We start from the raw sequence: 16217 nt of genomic DNA, 5'->3' as shown, positions 1-16217 counted from the left end.
GCGGACAAAGTTGCTCGGTTTCGGTCGGACTTGGACTCCACCACAGTAGATCCAGCCGAGACACAGGGGGATTACTTGGCAAGCCATCTCTGGGTTGAGTTCCAGGATGTTGCCTCCGGGGATGTGGACAAGGCCATTCGAGCTGTAAGTGCCTCCACCTGTATTTTGGACCCGTGTCCCTCCTGGCTGGTTGCCAACAGCAGGGAGGTGACACATGGCTGGATCCAGGCGGTCGTGACCGCCTCCCTTCGGGAGGGGCACTTCCCCGCCGCACTTAAAGCGGCGGTGGTGAGACCCCTCCTGAAGAAACCATCTTTGGATCCAGCCATTTTAAACAACTATCGTCCTGTCTCCAACCTCCCCTTTATTGGGAAGGTTGTTGAGAAGGTGGTGGCCTTTCAGCTTCAACGGGCCTTGGAGGAAGCTAGTTATCTTGACCCCTTCCAGTCCGGCTTCAGACCTGGTTACAGCACAGAAACCGCTTTGGTCGCATTGACCGATGATCTCTGGAGGGCCAGAGATGGAGGCCATACGTCCATCCTGGTTCTCCTTGACCTCTCAGCGGCTTTCGATACCATCGACCATGGTATCCTTCTGCGACGACTGCGGGAGGTGGGGGTGGGAGGCACTGTTTTGCAGTGGTTCTCCTCTTACCTCTCGGACAGGTCGCAGTCGGTGTTGGTCAGGGGGCAGAGATCATCCCTGAGGCCCCTAACATGTGGGGTGCCGCAGGGTTCGGTCTTATCCCCCCTACTTTTTAACATATACATGAAACCGCTGGGCGAGATCATTCGGAGGCACGGGATAAAATACCACCAATATGCGGACGATACACAATTGTATCTGTCCGCCCCGTGCCAACTCAATGAAGCGGTGGACGTGATGAGCCAGGGTCTTGAGGCCGTTAAGAACTGGATGAGCGCTAACAAACTGGTACTCAACCCGGACAAGACCGAGTGGCTGTTGTGCTTCCCTCCCAATAATTTGGCTGACATTCCAACACTCAGGCTGGGGGGTCAAATTTTATACCCCTCAGACAGGGTCCGTAACTTAGGAGTCCTCCTGGATTCACAGCTGACTTTCGACCATCAGCTGTCGGCTGTGACCAGGGGGGCATTTGCCCAGGTTCGCCTGGTCCGCCAGTTACGGCCCTACCTGAACCGGGAGGCTCTCGCAACAGTCACTCAAGCCCTTGTGATCTCTAGGCTGGAATACTGCAATGGGCTCTACATGGGGTTGCCCTTGAAGAGCATCCGGCGACTGCAGTTAGTCCAGAATGCAGCCGCGCGAGTGATAGTGGGCGCACCGCGGTTCGCCCACATTACACCCATCCTCCGCGAGCTGCACTGGCTACCTGTCGGTCTCCGGGTGCGCTTCAGGGTATTGATGACCACCTTTAAAGCACTCCATGGTAGTGGATCTGGATATTTGAGAGACCGCCTTCTGCCGATCACCTCCCTCCGATCGATTAGATCGCACAGGCTGGGCCTCCTCCGAATTCCATCCGCCAGTCAGTGCCGACTGGCGACTACGCGGAGGAGAGCCTTTTCTGTTGCAGCTCCGACCCTGTGGAACGAGCTCGCCGTTGAGATTCGTACCCTCACCACCATCCAGACCTTCCGCACAGCCCTCAAGACCTGGCTCTCCCAGCAGGCCTGGGGATAGGTTTCCAATTTACCCGCCCGAGTGCTGACTGTTGAATGCATGTTGTGGTTTACCATTTTATTTTGTTCACTATTGTTTGTCTCTTGGTACTGCACCCCCTCCCCTTGTGATTGTAAGCCGCCCTGAGTCCCCTCAGGGAGAAGGGCGGCCTATAAATCTCAATAAAATGTGTAAATGTGTAAAAAATGTGTAAAAATGTGTAAATGTGTACCTTATTTGGATGGTTATGTAATATAAACATTCCAGTTGAGGACACAAAAATGTTAGGCTTGTACTAATCCATGAAATATGGAAAAAGTGTCTCTATCTCCCTGGGTCCCTACTTTTCGTCTTTATTCATGTACTATTAGGGGAGTACTGTGGCAGTACTCCCCTAATATTACAATATCACTGAAAATTTTCTAATGGTCACAATACTATACTCTTAGACCAATACACAAAGAAAAGCAACAAAAAGAGACATGCAAATTGAAGAGCTATTACAAATCCAATACAATGGACTTATAATAAAAGTCAATTTTCTTCAGCAAACTCATGGCAATGAAAGTGAGTGTTTTCACTAATTCCTCAGGCAGTGTTTAGAGCTCTTCTGGGAGGGGACAGCCCTTTTGGCAAGAGAACGCTGCAGAAAATAATTCCTATTTGGAATAATTTAGCAGTCTTACAGATATCTTCCAGGAGTCTCTTTGGGATGTGAAGGAGCTTCAATTCACGTGCCAACTTGTGTCCATGATTTTATGTTAATATTTTAAACTGCTGTTTTTTACAACAGATAATTTTAATGTTTTACAATGTTTCTATGTTGCCCAAAGTCATTGGACACAAGATGGACACAAAATAAATAAGATAAATTCCCTATGAGGGAGGTTTATCCTGTATCTTGTAGCTAGTTTGATACATGTGTTAATCCATCTGGAAAATGAGGCTCTACAGCCCAGATGAGAGTGACAAAAATATACTAGGATGGTCTCAAATTTGATGCTTTAAACTCTCCTGTTCAACTGAATGGATCCTGCCAGTTTGCCTGACATCCAGTTTGCACATTGTTTTTAAGGCGAGTTTTGGTTTCTGCGCAAAATATAAGTCAGATTCAGCTTGAACATAAAGGTCTGTGCATGGTTTATGGTTAAGTAATGCCAAACTTCTTCCTACAGACAGCGCTTCTATTTCTGACACTTACATAGCTGTAGTAAGTTCAACATGGTATGAAAGCAACATGTCCCTTTCTTGGAGAACATTTCAAAAGCTATTACCTTGAGAGAATTTTCTTTGATTGGGTCACTTCATTGCCTCTAGCGCTGCTGATCTGGAACCTTGCTCAAGGTACTGAGTTTGTACACGTTATCATTTGTCTCTGAAGACTGTCAAGGGATATGGATGGTTGATTCAAAGAATATATGCAATTAAGTTGTTAGATGGTTGCCATTCTTTGTTTGATGAGATCAGGTCATTTTCTATCTCCAGAATTGAATCCAAGCATTATAAGATGTACACTAGCTAAAAACTGTTCTCTACATTAATCAGGAACACTGATTCTTAAAAAATAATAGGGCCAGACATCTTTGTTTTTTTCTACTCAACCGAGGACATAAAATAGGGAACCATTCAAGAAAATGTATGCATGTATTTCCCAGGAAATTGTGGCTGATTACGATCACCAATTAATCTTCATGAATACTCTGGGAGTCAATGGCAAAATTAATGAAAGGGCATGTACTGGTAGAAGACATCCTACAATTTGAATCTCAGGAACTTCCTCTGTAAGTGGTGATTAAGGTGTGTTCCTTTCATAGGAGAGTTCAATGATAATTTTCAGTGTTTCAATATGACAGTTTTCCCACTTGGGTTTCAGAATAATGCATGAAACCTTTGTTCTTCTTAGGAACAATGGAAAAGTAAACCTCTGGCACCACAACCTCTGGACCTGTTTGATCACTGATTCTCAAGAGGTACTGGTAGTTATTGGCCTTTAGTACTAGTCAATGTTCGACTGATTTGCATGACATACAACCCTGTCACATTGTCTTTAAAATACATGTATTTTGACATTACACATTCAGCTATGGGCTTTTTTGTAGCCTTTTGCCCAATAATGATTGCCTGTTTTTTATAGGAAAACATTCCCTTTTGGTTAAAATTGAGGATTGTATGGTTTGTCCTGAGATCTCTGTCACTCTCCAAGATGCTCTGGATTGCACACTGTCTCATGCTGCTGGCAGGTATAGAGGCGACTATAGGAGTGGCGGCTCCCGTTCTTCAGGCCAAGAATCTTACAGACTCTCTTGATATGCTTGGTGGATTCAGGACTGGTTGTCATTTCTCTTCTTCATCTAGGGACATCTGCCCCATCTTTCTCATTTAATAGTCCTGAAAGGAAGTATCTGAGCTGTATGTCAGAGAGGAAAGGAGCTAGATATTTCTCCCCTCATTTGGTGCCATGACACTGTCATCCTTATTTTCAATAGTGGTAGTCTAAATAGGAAGTCTCTGGAGTAAAGAAACCAAGAATGGGTGTCTTTCTCAATTCTTCCTCCATATTCTTCCAACATGGACTGTCCAGCTGGAAAGGAGAACCCACATTTGTTACATTTCCTGCTTTTTTTTCTCCATGACACGTAACCAGCGTTATGAGGTTCAAAACCCAAAGGGCATGGTTGACTGTTATCCTATGGTATCACTGGAGGTCTTTCCTGGGATGTGAAAATGCATGAGGTCCTCAGTGGAGAGATATTGCCTCATACAGCCAGTAGAGTCATTCTTGTGCTGCAGTTCTATGGAAGGGAAGTGAGGGAATGGAAATTTAGTAGCATTGACTTCTGCTGTTTTGGGGATAGGCCATCTAGCCTAGTGAGAGAAGGAAAAATTAGCCTAGTACAGGCTGCAGGCAACTGGCACTAGATTCTCAGAAGGGATAGCATTGGTTGTATTTCCATGCTGTCTCCCTTGCTCTCAGATGTCGTAGAAATCTTTTGATGTGTCCATTAACAGCAACTTGCTGTTCATGTGTTTTTGGCTATGAAGTCTGTCTCTGCCTGATGTCTTCTGAATTCTACTAAGTAATTTAAATAAGCTACTAAACAAATTAGCAAAGCTCTATTTAGACTATAATAATCCTGGGCACATGACTGGCTGGTGAAGCTACTGGTTATTTGAAGTAACATAGAGCAGATTTGGAGAAGAGGAAATGGCTCAGAGCTCTAAGACCAATCTCAAGAGCTAGTGAGATACTCACTTTCATATGCTGTAGTTCTGCTATAAGAAAAGATTCATTCTTTTTTATTTCTTGAATGTTTATATAATTTAAAATTAACATTAAAAACAGAGTCTATTGTTTTGATCTAATACTAACAATGATATTTTGGTGTGTACACCAAAGATCTTTATTCATTGCAAATTAACACATTTATTTTGGTACTAAACCAAAGTTAAAACAGTAACAAAAGTAGGCTCACCATCTCTTGGTAGTTTACAGAAGAAACAAGATGAACTATACCCTTCTGAACGAAACCCTACTGTGCGTGCTTTACACTGCAAAGAAAGAAAAATCATACAACCTTTGTCTTTTGTCCCTTTATGCAACTCAACTTATAAAAACAGAAGCAGAAAGTTAAAGAAGCTTACCGTATATACTCGAGTATAGGCCGACCCGAATATAAGCCGAGGCACCTAATTTTACCACAAAAACCTGGAAAAGTTATTGACTCGAGTATAAGCCTAGGATGGGAAATGCAGCAGCTACCGGTAAATTTCAAAAATAAAAATAGATACCAATAATGTTTTTGAATATTTATTTCCTCCCCTGGAGTGGGGAGGAATTGGGGATTTTGCAGTATCCTACCCCTGGAGGGGGGGGGAAATGTGGATTTCAGAGTATCCTTCCCCTGGAGTGGGGAGATTTGGGGATTTCATAGTATCCTTCCCCTGGAGTGGGGAGGAATTGGGGATTTTGCAGCATCCTACCCCTGGAGTGGGGAGGAAATGTGGATTTCATAGTATCCTTCCCCTGGAGTGGGGAGATTTGGGGATTTCATAGTATCCTTCCCCTGGAGTGGGGAGGAATTGGGGATTTTGCAGTATCCTACCCCTGTAGTGGGGAGGGAATGTGGATTTCATAGTATCCTACCCCTGGAGTGGGGAGGATTTGGGGGATTTCATAGTATCCTTCCCCTGGAGTGGGGAGGAAATGTGGATTTCATAGTATCCTTCCCCTGGAGTGGGGAGGAATTGGGGATTTTGCAGTATCCTACCCCTGTAGTGGGGAGGGAATGTGGATTTCATAGTATCCTTCCCCTGGAGTGGGGAGGATTTGGGGGATTTCATAGTATCCTACCCCTGTAGTGGGGAGGGAATGTGGATTTCATAGTATCCTACCCCTGGAGTGGGGAGGATTTGGGGGATTTCATAGTATCCTTCCCCTGGAGTGGGGAGGAAATGTAGATTTCATAGTATCCTTCCCCTGGAGTGGGGAGGATTTGGGGGATTTCATAGTATCCTACCCCTGTAGTGGGGAGGGAATGTGGATTTCATAGTATCCTACCCCTGGAGTGGGGAGGATTTGGGGGATTTCATAGTATCCTACCCCTGTAGTGGGGAGGGAATGTGGATTTCATAGTATCCTTCCCCTGGAGTGGGGAGGATTTGGGGATTTCATAGTATCCTTCCCCTGGAGTGGGGAGGAATTGGGGATTTTGCAGTATCCTACCCCTGGAGTGGGGGGATTTGGGGATTTCATAGTATCCTTCCCCTGGAGTGGGGAGGATTTGGGGATTTCATAGTATCCTTCCCCTGGAGTGGGGAGGAATTGGGGATTTTGCAGTATCCTACCCCTGGAGTGGGGAGGATTTGGGGATTTCATAGTATCCTTCCCCTGGAGTGGGGAGGATTTGGGGATTTCATAGTATCCTTCCCCTGGAGTGGGGAGGAATTGGGGATTTTGCAGTATCCTACCCCTGGAGTGGGGAGGAAATGTGGATTTCATACTATCCTTCCCCTGGCAGGCTAGGAAATGGAATAAACGAGGGGGCAGGCAGGGGAGGGAAACGGAATGAATAAGTGGCCAGGCAGGCTAGGAAATGGAATGAACGAGGGGGCAGGCAGGGGAGGGAAACGGAACGAATAAGTGGCCAGGCAGGCTAGGAAATGGAATGAACGAGGGGGCAGGCAGGGGAGGGAAACGGAACGAATAAGTGGCCAGGCAGGCTAGGAAATGGAATGAACGAGGGGGCAGGCAGGGGAGGGAAACGGAACGAATAAGTGGCCAGGCAGGCTAGGAAATGGAATGAACGAGGGGACAGGCAGGGGAGGGAAACGGAAGGAATAAGTGGCCAGGCAGGCTAGGAAATGGAATGAACGAGGACAGGCAGGGGAGGGAAACGGAATGAATGAGTGGCCAGGCAGGGGAGGAAACGGAATGAATGAGCGGGCGGGCGGGCAGGCGAGGAAACAGTCCAGCGGATGGAGCAGAAGCAGCCCCGGGGCTCCGCTGCCGCTCCCCGCATTTTTCTGGACGGGGTCTTGCAGGAAGGAATCCCCTCCTCCTCCAACAGGCAACAGCACTGCCGGATCCAGTTGTAGACTCGAGTATAAGCCGAGCCGGCTTTTTTCAGCCCAAAAAGTGGGCTGAAAAACTCGGCTTATACTCGAGTATATACGGTAGTCTTTTACCAAGACTCAAGCTACATGTTATAAGACAATGCATGTGAGTCACCCGTTTACTTCTGCAAGGTAATGAAGTGAAAACAGCATGCTGACTTCAAATCAATGTTCCTAAACGATGGAAAAGGATGATTTTCAGCTTGCATAATACTTCTGAAATGCAACCTGTGATTCAGAAGAATTCTTTATTTAGGTAGCTAGTTTATGAACATACCTTTCTTCTACCAATGGGACACATGTGACTCCAAGATACTGGTTTGGGAAGAATCTACATTCAAATGTTTTACTGAATAAAATTCAGTGAGGTGTATCTAATGTTACAATGCCAAGACTCCCTCTAGACTGAGGTTGGGATAAATCCCATAAATGAAACAACAAAATTAAGCTAATTAATATACAATAGACAAACAGATTTCCATATATACAATGGATCTTCCATTATGGAAATTCAGAGGACAAAATATAGCAGCAAGTGTAGGGAACCAACAAATCCATGTCACCAATGGTTTCAGATAGAAAGACAGAGTTGACTATGATTCATTTTATCCACAAAGGCAACCTGTGTGCCTTCCTCAAGAAATCTTAGTGCTGTGAGATTCCACTTGAAGAATCAGCCAGTCAGTTAAGGATACTTTCATCAAGTTATTTTACTTCTTTCAAACTCTCAGCTGTAACTTTCCATAAACTTGTACTTCTACATACTTACACGCTTGCAATACCAAAATTCAGGGTATGGACTATATTCAAGTGTGACCTGTTTACCACCAATCATAAGATGTCCCTGTTGAAATGAGAGAAAGAAAATGATTAGGTTTTTTTTAAGCAAAACAGAAGAAATAAAAGATGGACTTACTAGGAATAGTGTCACGTTGCTGACAAATATCTGAAATACTGATAATCAATGAAAATACCAAAGAAAGGACTCTTTATTCTAAGCACATATGTCTTGGATTGCTACAAAACTGTAGGGCAAAACATCAGGCCATGTCTCTATAAAAAAAGGTCAAGCAATGAACTGCCTTTTAGAATAAAAATACATTAAACTATTACTACCAGTAATGTGTCAGACAGAAACTGCTAGGAAATTGGAAATCAGGTTAAATTTTAGATGTACGCAGATTAAGCTAAAATTAATAACAAGGATTATTTCATATTCTCATCTTAAATCATTAATGTACATCTGCCTAGATTTGATTTGATCATTGAAATAACATTGTAATAAATGCTTGCAAAGCAGGCAATGTGTCCTATGACATGGAGCTGGTATATTAGTATTCCTTATTTTAAATTCATTTGCTAATATTGTTAGGATATTAAGCTGTTTTGTTTAAGTATTTTCACACAAACTTTGATGTGTGAAGTTATGTCAGTATCTGATGTTTGGCTTCCCTGTTTAGTCTAAAATGTGCTCTTCAATGACATCATGTTAACTCACATCTGTAATAAAACATTGTTATTCTAATAAGAGCAAAAAAAAATTATTTATTTTCCAGTTTACAATTGTTTTTACTTTTTCTTTATTAAGCTTATACAAAAGGGGGAAAATTCAAGGTCAATAACTTACAAAAGATTTCCAAGGCTATATGAACTAGGTTAACAAAATTAAAATTGGCCAATGTAATCCATAAAAGAAAAAGGGAGAAAGTAAAAGTATTATAAGGAAATCATGATTTCCTGTGAAACAAAATTTGCAAGAACTCTGGGCTATCACTTCAGTGAAAAATCAGACATATAATACCTCAATGGAAATTTTGTTGAATATATCCATCCAGAAACAGATTGGACTTTCATTATCTGGCAGAGATAGGAAACTCTGATTTTCTAGAAAGCTCGTTTTAAATAAAAAGGTAAACAGTAGGACCTATCCAATCTTAGCTGATTCAAAAACCTAAGGAGATTTGAACTTGGTTAATAACCAAGTTATTAACCAATGAAAAAACAACCAGGAATAATATAATAAAAATTTTTAGTCCAAAATTCCAAGAGTGAAATAGATGTGAAAATATCCATTGACACTATGAGTAGCTACAAACAAGCAATATTAATTTTACTCCCTTTAGATGTATAGAGACGCTAATAAACATATTTCAACTTATTGGCATAATCCTTTCCTTCTCCAGTATAAACCTGAGGGGTATTAAAGCAGGCAGATACATGGGAAGCAAGTAGTAAGGGATGAAAATACTCAAGCTAGGGAGTAACTTGTTCATCACTCTTTTATTAAAAAATGTGGGTATAGTTTTTGAAATCTAGTTATTACTTAATATATACAAATACATTCTATTAAAAGAATTCAAATATATCAACAATATTTCTATTCATTTAGGAAGTACTATGATCATGTCCCCCTATAATATCCCTTGCTAGACAGTGGCTGAAATGATAACATTAAACATTATGTCTAGAATATAATTTATTCTGTAAAATAATGCACACTATGTTTATTTAAGGTAGGAACTATTCTCCTTACAGTTCCAAATAAATATATTAAGCTTTCACTTTTCAAATTGCTGACTAAGGCTAAGAAACTAGGCCAAAAACAACTTAGTAATATTATGTATCATCAATCCTGCTCCCATGTTCGTGCAGAGAAAAAATAGATTTTTAAATAGTGGTTCTTGGAATTAGGAAGACTGTACTATATTAGCCATTCATGTTCCAATAATTGTTCATTTGGGTCAAAAAAAATCAGTAGGCATTTCTGTTTACTGGAAGTAATGAGAATTTAGGTAGTCTGATTATCAACCAAAGCTAATTTCACAATTGGGGCTGTGCTTCCAGTCATCTAGTATTTGTGTGGGTAGACATATATAGATACAGATCAAGCATAGGCATTTCTAAGAATAAATAAAACTGAAATGGGAAAGCCATATCAAATACTGTACTCAAAGCTCCTGAAAAAAATCAGTGCAAAATTAAATATATTTGAAAAGCAAGTTTTGATTAACTGTCAAATTAACTTTCTAACAAGTATGCTTAAAATTAACCAAGAATTGGAGGGAGGGAGGGAGGGTGTGTGTGTGTGTGTGTGTGTGTGTGTGTGTGTGTGTAAAAAAGAAAACTGTCAGGAAATTAAAGCTGAGCATACCACAAATATTATTTTGGATAGTTTTCAAATTCAAATTTTGTATAAGGTACTTAGTGTTCAAACTTGCAAGAGATTTTAAACTCTACCTTCCTATTATTCCACAAGAACTACTTAGAAATTATTCTAAGGATTAATTTATTTATGATTATTTTATTAAACCAGAGTACAGAAATATATAGTCATTCATACTATAACATCAGCTTCAGCCACCATGGCCAATATCAAAGATGAAGTTGTAGTCCCACATCTTGACAGCTACCAGTTAGCTATCCTTGTCAATTTTATTATTTTTTTTATAATTTATAAGTAGTCTGTTGTAACTTCCTTCCACCCAAATAATTAAAAAAAAATACATCGAGCCAAATTCAAGCCTATCTTTGACTTCATATATCAGCCAAAGTGATTAAATACACTGCCCATTTCAACTTGTCATTTCTCCCAGTATATCTGAGAGTAACCGTTTGCTGTCAAGTCTTTGGCACTGCTTAATTGTGGTTTCAATCTTAGTCCCAGGCTCATGTGACTAAGTAATTAAATTTTATATGCCCACTAAGCTCATTGAATGAATCCTTATTCTGTATGGAGACCTTTATTCAAATTCAGTAAACTTTTCAGATTTCTTCATTAATTTAAATTTTTTTATGGGTGGCCTTTTTGTCTCACTGCCCCCATTTTAGAATGATTATTAGCTTTCTCTCACAAAAAAACATTTACTGGCTATCCATAGTAATTTAGTCTAGCATTCTTGTTGAAGGCTAATGTTGTACATTAACAGAAAGGAAACTAACAGGAAACTCTCCCAAAGCAAGAGTTCATATATTGAAGCTACAAGGAAGCATATATCTCTCCAAAGTAGTAAGTGTGACATACTCCGAATCACTCCAAAAGTTGCTAAACTTTTAATTTCAAATGCAATAGAAGAAATTGTTACATAATTACCTAAATATAATTAATTTTAATTTCCATGTTTTTATTGTTTATATGAGTAGAGCTAGGCACACCAATCTCAGTGTAATTCTCACTGCCTTAAAATAAATATTTCTGTATTTCTTACCCAGAGCATAAGCCACCACAAATCAGATCAAATATGCCAATACAGCCTGAATAATGTACAATAGAGATTTTTTTTACTTTTTAAAATAGAGAAAATTGAGTCTTAAGAAATAAACTTCCACAATTGATATCTTTACACACTTTCTGCTATATACTGTAATAGCACTTAGCAATAGTACTTATATACCACTTCATAGTGCTTTATACCCCTCTCTACGGTTTTGCCAGCATATTTCCCCCAACAGTTCTCATTTTACTGACCTTGGAAGGATGAGTGAACCTTGAGTTGGTCAGAAACGAACTCCTGGCAGTGGAATGCAGAGTTAGCCTGCAATTCTGCATTCTAACCACGGCAACACCACAGCTCTTAATAAGAGCTATAATGAAGCCTAACAGAAGTAATTTATTTCTGATCAACATTTCTCAGTTAAAGCTGTAAATTCTATCTTCATGATCTGTGAGCAAGAACACTGTTTTTAAAAGATAATGTAAATTTGAAAAATAAGTCAAATATATATTGTGTTGTCCACTTATATGGTACATCCCTTTAACCACTACAAGCGAACTTTATTATCCAGCTATTCCAACTCAATAAAAAAGTAGGAGCATTTCTTTGTAAATAGATTTTTATTGAAATAAGATCAAGGCATATAATACATTGTTAATCTACCAAGCTTAATGTTGCTATTTATCATATTATCTTCATGTAATCTGTTTCCATGTTCTTTTTATACAAATTTGAACTGTCATGTGGCAATTTAGTTTCTTGGCTTCTTGACCCTGCTATTTTCTTATATGGGAGGTGGTTTCCAACCTTGAAACAGCTGATCACCTGAAACACAAAAAATATTAGGGATAATATAGCCATGTTGTAAATTAACTTATTTTAAGTTAGTTTGTATTATCAATCATAGTTACTACTTACCAGTTGAGTCACCAGCACCACGTTTTTCTTTGTTTAAAAGAACTAGCTGTGTAATCAATTCTGTATTGCTCGTGGATCCCAAATTTTAAGCCATCAATTCCTTTAATCATTCATCAATTTCTCACCATAGTGAGACGTCCCAAAGTAAAATGCATCTTTTATATTTTGAAAATCATTTACTAGTTTTAGATCAGAAACAATTTAAATACTTATTTTACCATTTTAACAGCAGCTTTAGAAAAGAACAATTGAGCATGCTAGTTAAAGTTAACATTTTAAAGTTTTATTTTAATATAATAGCTTTCTGCTTCTACCAGTAACCTAAGCAAACAGATTTTTTCTTGGTTTTTCTTGGTTCTCTTTCCTCATTTCCAAAATTGTCTCCAGAGATTTTTGAAGCAGATTTTAGAATTTATGCTTTGTTTTTTTTATTTTCAAGTAAACATTTTGATAATAATCACATCCATGTACATGTTTCATCAAATGCCAAAAATAATTACTATAAATTGGGCTAATCTCTAACTTGCCAAGCATTAGTCTTCATATTCACTGCAATATATTAATGTCAAGGGGCATGCTATATATTAGGAAATTCTTTTTTGTGGTGTAGAACCTCTTTCACTCACTCTGAACAGCAAGATGGGCAGCATATATATTTAATTATAAATAAAATATTTAGAATAATTGAAAGAATCAGAAGGGAATATAGGACAACCAGTCCCTTTCCCAAAGCACTGCAATTATATACGTTTTTCTTAGAAGTTCTACATCTGCTTTTTACTACTGGCATTTTATTCCCATTTAGCTATTCTCTCTACATACGATATATCAACAGTGCTATCAGAATCCAGGATACCAACTTGTAAGACTTTTTACAAGCTAGTATTAAGAAACTAAAATAAAAATATAGTTCAGCAAAGATAGCAGCTGTTTATGATTAACTGGACTCTGCCAGCCTTCTGATTTTCTCATTCATAAAAGGGCATGTAACTAATGACCTAGCAATTGGGATCCCAAGAGTCATTACAGAATCTTTCGAACCCTAAAGCCCCTCCACCAACTAATTGTAATTTCTGAAGAGGGTAGCTTTCTCCTTATTGCATTTCTGATTCCTTCTAAAATTCCTCTAATGCCACATGACTGTCGTGCATACAAAATGGGGGGACGAGGGAAGACTGATGTGCATGGAAATCAGCCTGTGACACAGCTTCTACAAGAGATGCTTTGTACCCATTCTGGCATGTTGCAAAGGACCTCTTCTTTGACACAGCGCAACCATATGATTCTTGGGGTGTAGCCATTGCTGTATTCACTACAACATTTTTTTTATGTAGAATAAACCCTTCCTAATCATTTTTCTATAGTGATCTAAACTCTAAATATGAAAATATATAATTTTTAACTCACATTAAGAACATTTTACTTTTCACAAAATTTGTCCTTCCCTCCTATTTCAGAATTCAAACATTAAGTGGAAAAAATTAATCTTCATACTGTTTCTTTGTGTTTGCTCATATGCTATCCTCATTAAAGAGGCACTATAAAGATTCTCAGAAAATTAACCCATTAGAACCCATTAGACAGATTCCCATCACAATCTTTCACAATGAAATATCTTCCGATAATAATACTTTTAGTCAGAAGGGCTAACTAAGAGTGTTCTCTCAGAGAGAAAACATGTGACTAAAGAAGGGGGAAAACAAAATATTGTATCAGAAGCAAATGCTCGTCGAGCAAGATTTGTGAGTCCAGGAGAACCCCAGATTATGCACTGGATCTCTCAGGGGCAGTGCACCCCCATCCAGAACCAAAGATGATTATAAACATCAGATACAGAAGAAGTCACCCACAGCCACTCCATCTTACCAGGATCGCAGTGAAAGACAACCACAATTTAGATCACGAGTGATGGAGATGTACAACTGGATATCATTCGCATACTTATGATATCTCATCCCATGGTGACAGATGTTCTCACCCAGCATGTTCATGTAGATGTTAAAAAGCAGAGGGCACCAAGTCCTGTGGAAACCTCACAAAACAGAGGGCATGGGCTGAATATCTCACTTCCTATTATCACCAACTGGAATTGACCCTGAAAGAAGGAAATGAACTGGGGCAGAATCATTCTCCCTGACAACTCCTGAAGCTGTTTCAAAAGGATACCACACTCGATGGTATTGAAAGGATAGCCACGATGGATGCATCATCTCCATCAGACGATGGTCCATCGTCTCCATCAGACTTTGACCATCAGGCATCATCCAAAAGGACAACTATTGCTGTTTCTGTCCCATATCCAGGCCTGAAACCTGACAGGAAGGAATCAAGATAATCTGTTTCATACAGATTCCTCTGGAACTCCAGCACAATCACCTTCCCTAAAAATGGAAAGTGCGAGACTTGGTGAAAAATTGTCCAGAACACTGGAATTCACCGACAGCTTATTAAGGAGATGGTGCACCAGCATTTCTTTAAATGGTGCCAGAAACAACCCTCTACCTCATAGCCTTGACTAACCAGAAAGGGCATGAATGTAAGATTACAGACTCAAAAACCCTGCCCACTTCTTCGTGTTGAAAGAAACTATTGCCAAATAACAGGGTAAGTCCATTCCCCAGGCATTTCCACACATCCACACTTTGTATCCAACTGAAAAAGATATCAGCAATTTCATCCATGAGGTACAATGAAAATTCCTCAGCACAGCCCTGTAGGTAAACCTCCAAGACTCCCAGGAGGGTCTGAGTAATCCTAAACAAGGTCATCAGATGGTCATCTACAGATGCAATAAGAGCACAGAAATACTGACATTTTGCCACTCTCACTGCCATGAGGTAGCCCTTAATAGCAATTCTAATTTGTAATTGTTGGATTCATCTTTCAACCGCGTGAGACATCTCTTAAGTCTTTTCAGCTCCCTTAACTTTTCCATGAACCACGGGGAATGCTGAGTGCGCTATGCCAAGAGAGGCCACAAAGGCATGATCCTATCCACGAATTTCACCTGTACCAGGCAGCAGCCGGGGCCTCAGCCAGACTATGCAACATACTGTCATATAAATACACCAGTTCCATTTGGAACACCATCAGTTGCGAGGAGCAGACCAATCTAACAGATCCTATCTTCCTGCAGAAGGAGGTAGCTTAAGACTGATCATCCTTAAGAATAGTTCCAGCAATTCTTTTCACTACTTGAATATGACAGATAGATGGTAATCTCGATCCGTGATGGTGAACCTGTGGCAGGCGGAGCATTTGTTAGAGCACAACAGGCATTGCCCTGTCAGCTCCAGTGTGCATGTGCATGGTGGCTAGGACATCAGCCTTCTTTTTCGGCTGTTTTTCACCCTCTGGAGGCTTCAAGGTGAAAAACCACCCAACACACAAACCGGAAGTATGGGAACGGGCTTCTGGTTTGTGCATTGGGCCGTTTTCACTTTTCCGACGGGCAAAAAATGGCCCTACAGGCAAATCGGAAGTTACTTCTGGTTTGTGCATTGGGCCATTTTTCATCTTCCGGAGCCTTCAGGGAGGCCTCTGGAGGGCAAAAAACGGCCCTTTGGGAAAATGGGAAGTCGCCATTCCCAAACTTCCTGGTTGCCTGTAGAGCCATTTTTTGCCATCCAGAGCCTTCAGGGAGACCCCCTGAAGCCTCTGGAGGGCCTCCAGGGAGTTGGGGAGGCTGTTTTCGTCCTCCCTAGTCTCCTAGAAAGCCTCTGGAGCCTGGGAAGGGCAAAAAAATGTGCCAAAAGTGGGGGTTCGCACACAAAGCATTTTGGGTGTGGGCACTCCCATACATGACCCCACTGTACTCCCCCTGCTTTTCGC

At 40.5% G+C, this 16217-nt stretch overlaps 1 protein-coding gene across 4 annotated transcripts in view; it reads right to left on the bottom strand.

Moving 5' to 3' along the window:
* Positions 1 to 16217, bottom strand: part of RBM6 (RNA binding motif protein 6) — a 79634-nt gene that overhangs the window by 18029 nt on the left and 45388 nt on the right. For all 4 annotated transcript variants that reach the window (XM_032208558.1, XM_032208557.1, XM_032208560.1 and 1 more), the window contains 2 exons: positions 8027 to 8101; positions 5118 to 5193 (listed from right to left, as the gene is read on the bottom strand). In XM_032208558.1, the coding sequence (XP_032064449.1) occupies positions 5118 to 5193; positions 8027 to 8101 (151 nt within the window). The remainder of the gene's footprint in view (positions 1 to 5117; positions 5194 to 8026; positions 8102 to 16217) is intronic.

Source organism: Thamnophis elegans, chromosome 2, assembly GCF_009769535.1.
Source record: "Thamnophis elegans isolate rThaEle1 chromosome 2, rThaEle1.pri, whole genome shotgun sequence".
In the NCBI taxonomy this organism is placed as follows: Eukaryota; Metazoa; Chordata; class Lepidosauria; order Squamata; family Colubridae; genus Thamnophis; species Thamnophis elegans.
Note: the sequence above shows the minus strand (reverse complement) of the source record. Positions and strands in the feature narration are given on the sequence as shown.